Below are 2102 nucleotides of genomic sequence, written 5' to 3'. Positions count from 1 at the left end.
GATAAAACATAAGTTTAACTCCAAACAGACTGTTAGTTCTTTATGTGTAGTTACTCATGACTCAGCTGTTTGTGTTGTGTGTCTGCAGGAGGATTTGAGGAGCTCAGTTTGGACTCAGACTCACATCATTTTAAAGAGGTTTGAGTTTTTTAGTCATTCTTTTAATATTAGAGTAAAAACACGTTAGATTCAGCTTTTAAAGCTGSTTTTAATCTTATTCTAATCAAGTTGTTTACTTTTACATCAAAGTAAAGTTTCTGTGGTAAAATATTTCCAGAAAACTGAGTTGTTTTGATTCCTAAACTTACTAAAACGAGTTTATTTCTGTGAATTTCACCAACATTTCAAAATATAATCAATACAAAAGTGGTGAAGATGTTAATTAAACGGGTCATCTGTTAATTGTTTACTTCTGTTTGGGTTGTTTGTTAGTGAGCAGCTGGTTTCTCTCTCATCTTCAGCACTTTCTTCTTACAGGACAGTAAATATTTAGAAGATTCTGATCCATGTCAGCAGGAAACAGGAAGCAGAAATCAGGTTTATATCAACATTAAAGCTCCGGTTCTGGCTCTCTCTGAAAATATGTTCGGCCTTCAAAATAAAACTCAGAAACGAGAATAAAGACGTTTTATTTTCAGGTGGATCAAATCGAAACATGTGAGTTTATTAACTCAGCAGGCAGGAGGTCCGGACTCAGATCCATCACTCTGACAGGTCCGGACTCAGATCCATCACTCTGATGGGTCCGGACTCAGATCCATCACTCTGACGGGTCCGGACTCAGATCCATCACTCTGACGGGTCCGGACTCAGATCCATCACTCTGACGGGTCCGGACCCTGCTAAAAACCTGAGCTGGTTCTACAGAGGGGGCGTGGTCTAAGTGGTCCTGAACATCTGGAACTCTTTAACAGATGTGGACTAACTCACAGAGGAGGAGTCTGAGCCCAGTTTCAAGTCTTCGGGCTGTAGACCAGGGGCACAGAGTCCAGCTGGAACCAGAACCAACACCTCTGTTAAATGTCAGATTTGTTTAGTTTCAGTCTCTGTGTTGAGAAACAACAATTCAAACGTTTTATTTATTGTAAATAATCGGATCTTTGATGCAGAACAAACTGCTGCAGGGTCCGTTCCTGCTGCACACAGTTGTTGGGTTGGTTTCAGGCAGAGCGCCCTCTACTGGTCCGAACCAGAACCCACACTTCACTGGATCAGCTGCATGTATAGATTAATAAARGTTTTTTATTTATGAATGAGAAACCTTAAAGTTCTGTTTTCAATCAGTGACTTTTCCTTGTTTTTTGCTGATTTAACCCTTTATTTTTTCTGCTCTCTGAAGATGAAAAAGACCAGAAGGCGTTTAACTGTTGATCCGTTGGAGTTTACGCTCGGCTGTGAACTCTCCAACAGACGGCCCGAGGCCCAGGTAGAACCAAGCAGAACCATCTGTTCTAACTGCTGCTTGTCTGATCAGCTCTCATGCATCTCTGCATTAAAGTCTCATTTCTCTAAGAGTAKATCTGAAGATGTTTAATCAGCAGAAAATACCTGATGTCATCATAAATATTCAACCAGTAACATCTGCTTCACTCTCACTGATGAGTCAGCACTCTCACTGATGACTCAGCACTCATACAGATGACTTAACACTTTTACAGATGACTCACCACTCTCACCGATGACTCAGCAGTCGTACAGATGAGTCAGCACTCATACAGACGAGTCAGCACTCATACAGATGAGTCAGCACTCTTACAGACGACTCAGCACTCTTACAGATGACTCAGCACTCTTACAGATGACTCAGCACTCTTACAGATGACTCAGCACTCATACAGATGAGTCAGCACTCATACAGATGAGTCAGCACTCATACAGATGACTCAGCACTCATACTGATGACTCAGCACTCATACAGATGAGTCAGCACTCATACAGATGACTCAGCACTCATACTGATGACTCAGCACTCATACTGATGACTCAGCACTCATACAGATGACTCAGCACTCATACAGATGACTCAGCACTCTCACTGATGACTCAGCACTCATATAGATGACTCAGCACTCATACAGATGACTCACTCAGCACACTCGCAG

The 2102-nt window shown here is 41.9% G+C and overlaps 1 protein-coding gene across 1 annotated transcript in view; it reads left to right on the top strand.

Moving 5' to 3' along the window:
• Positions 1 to 2102, top strand: part of mlphb (melanophilin b) — a gene marked incomplete in the record, with an annotated part of 52330 nt that overhangs the window by 42294 nt on the left and 7934 nt on the right. The window contains 2 exon segments of the mRNA XM_014017822.1: positions 89 to 138; positions 1340 to 1426. Coding sequence (XP_013873276.1) covers positions 89 to 138; positions 1340 to 1426 — 137 coding nt within the window.

This window comes from Austrofundulus limnaeus, unplaced genomic scaffold, assembly GCF_001266775.1.
Source record: "Austrofundulus limnaeus strain Quisiro unplaced genomic scaffold, Austrofundulus_limnaeus-1.0 Scaffold177, whole genome shotgun sequence".
NCBI classification, from domain to species: Eukaryota; Metazoa; Chordata; class Actinopteri; order Cyprinodontiformes; family Rivulidae; genus Austrofundulus; species Austrofundulus limnaeus.
This window is presented reverse-complemented; position numbering and strand designations above follow the sequence as displayed.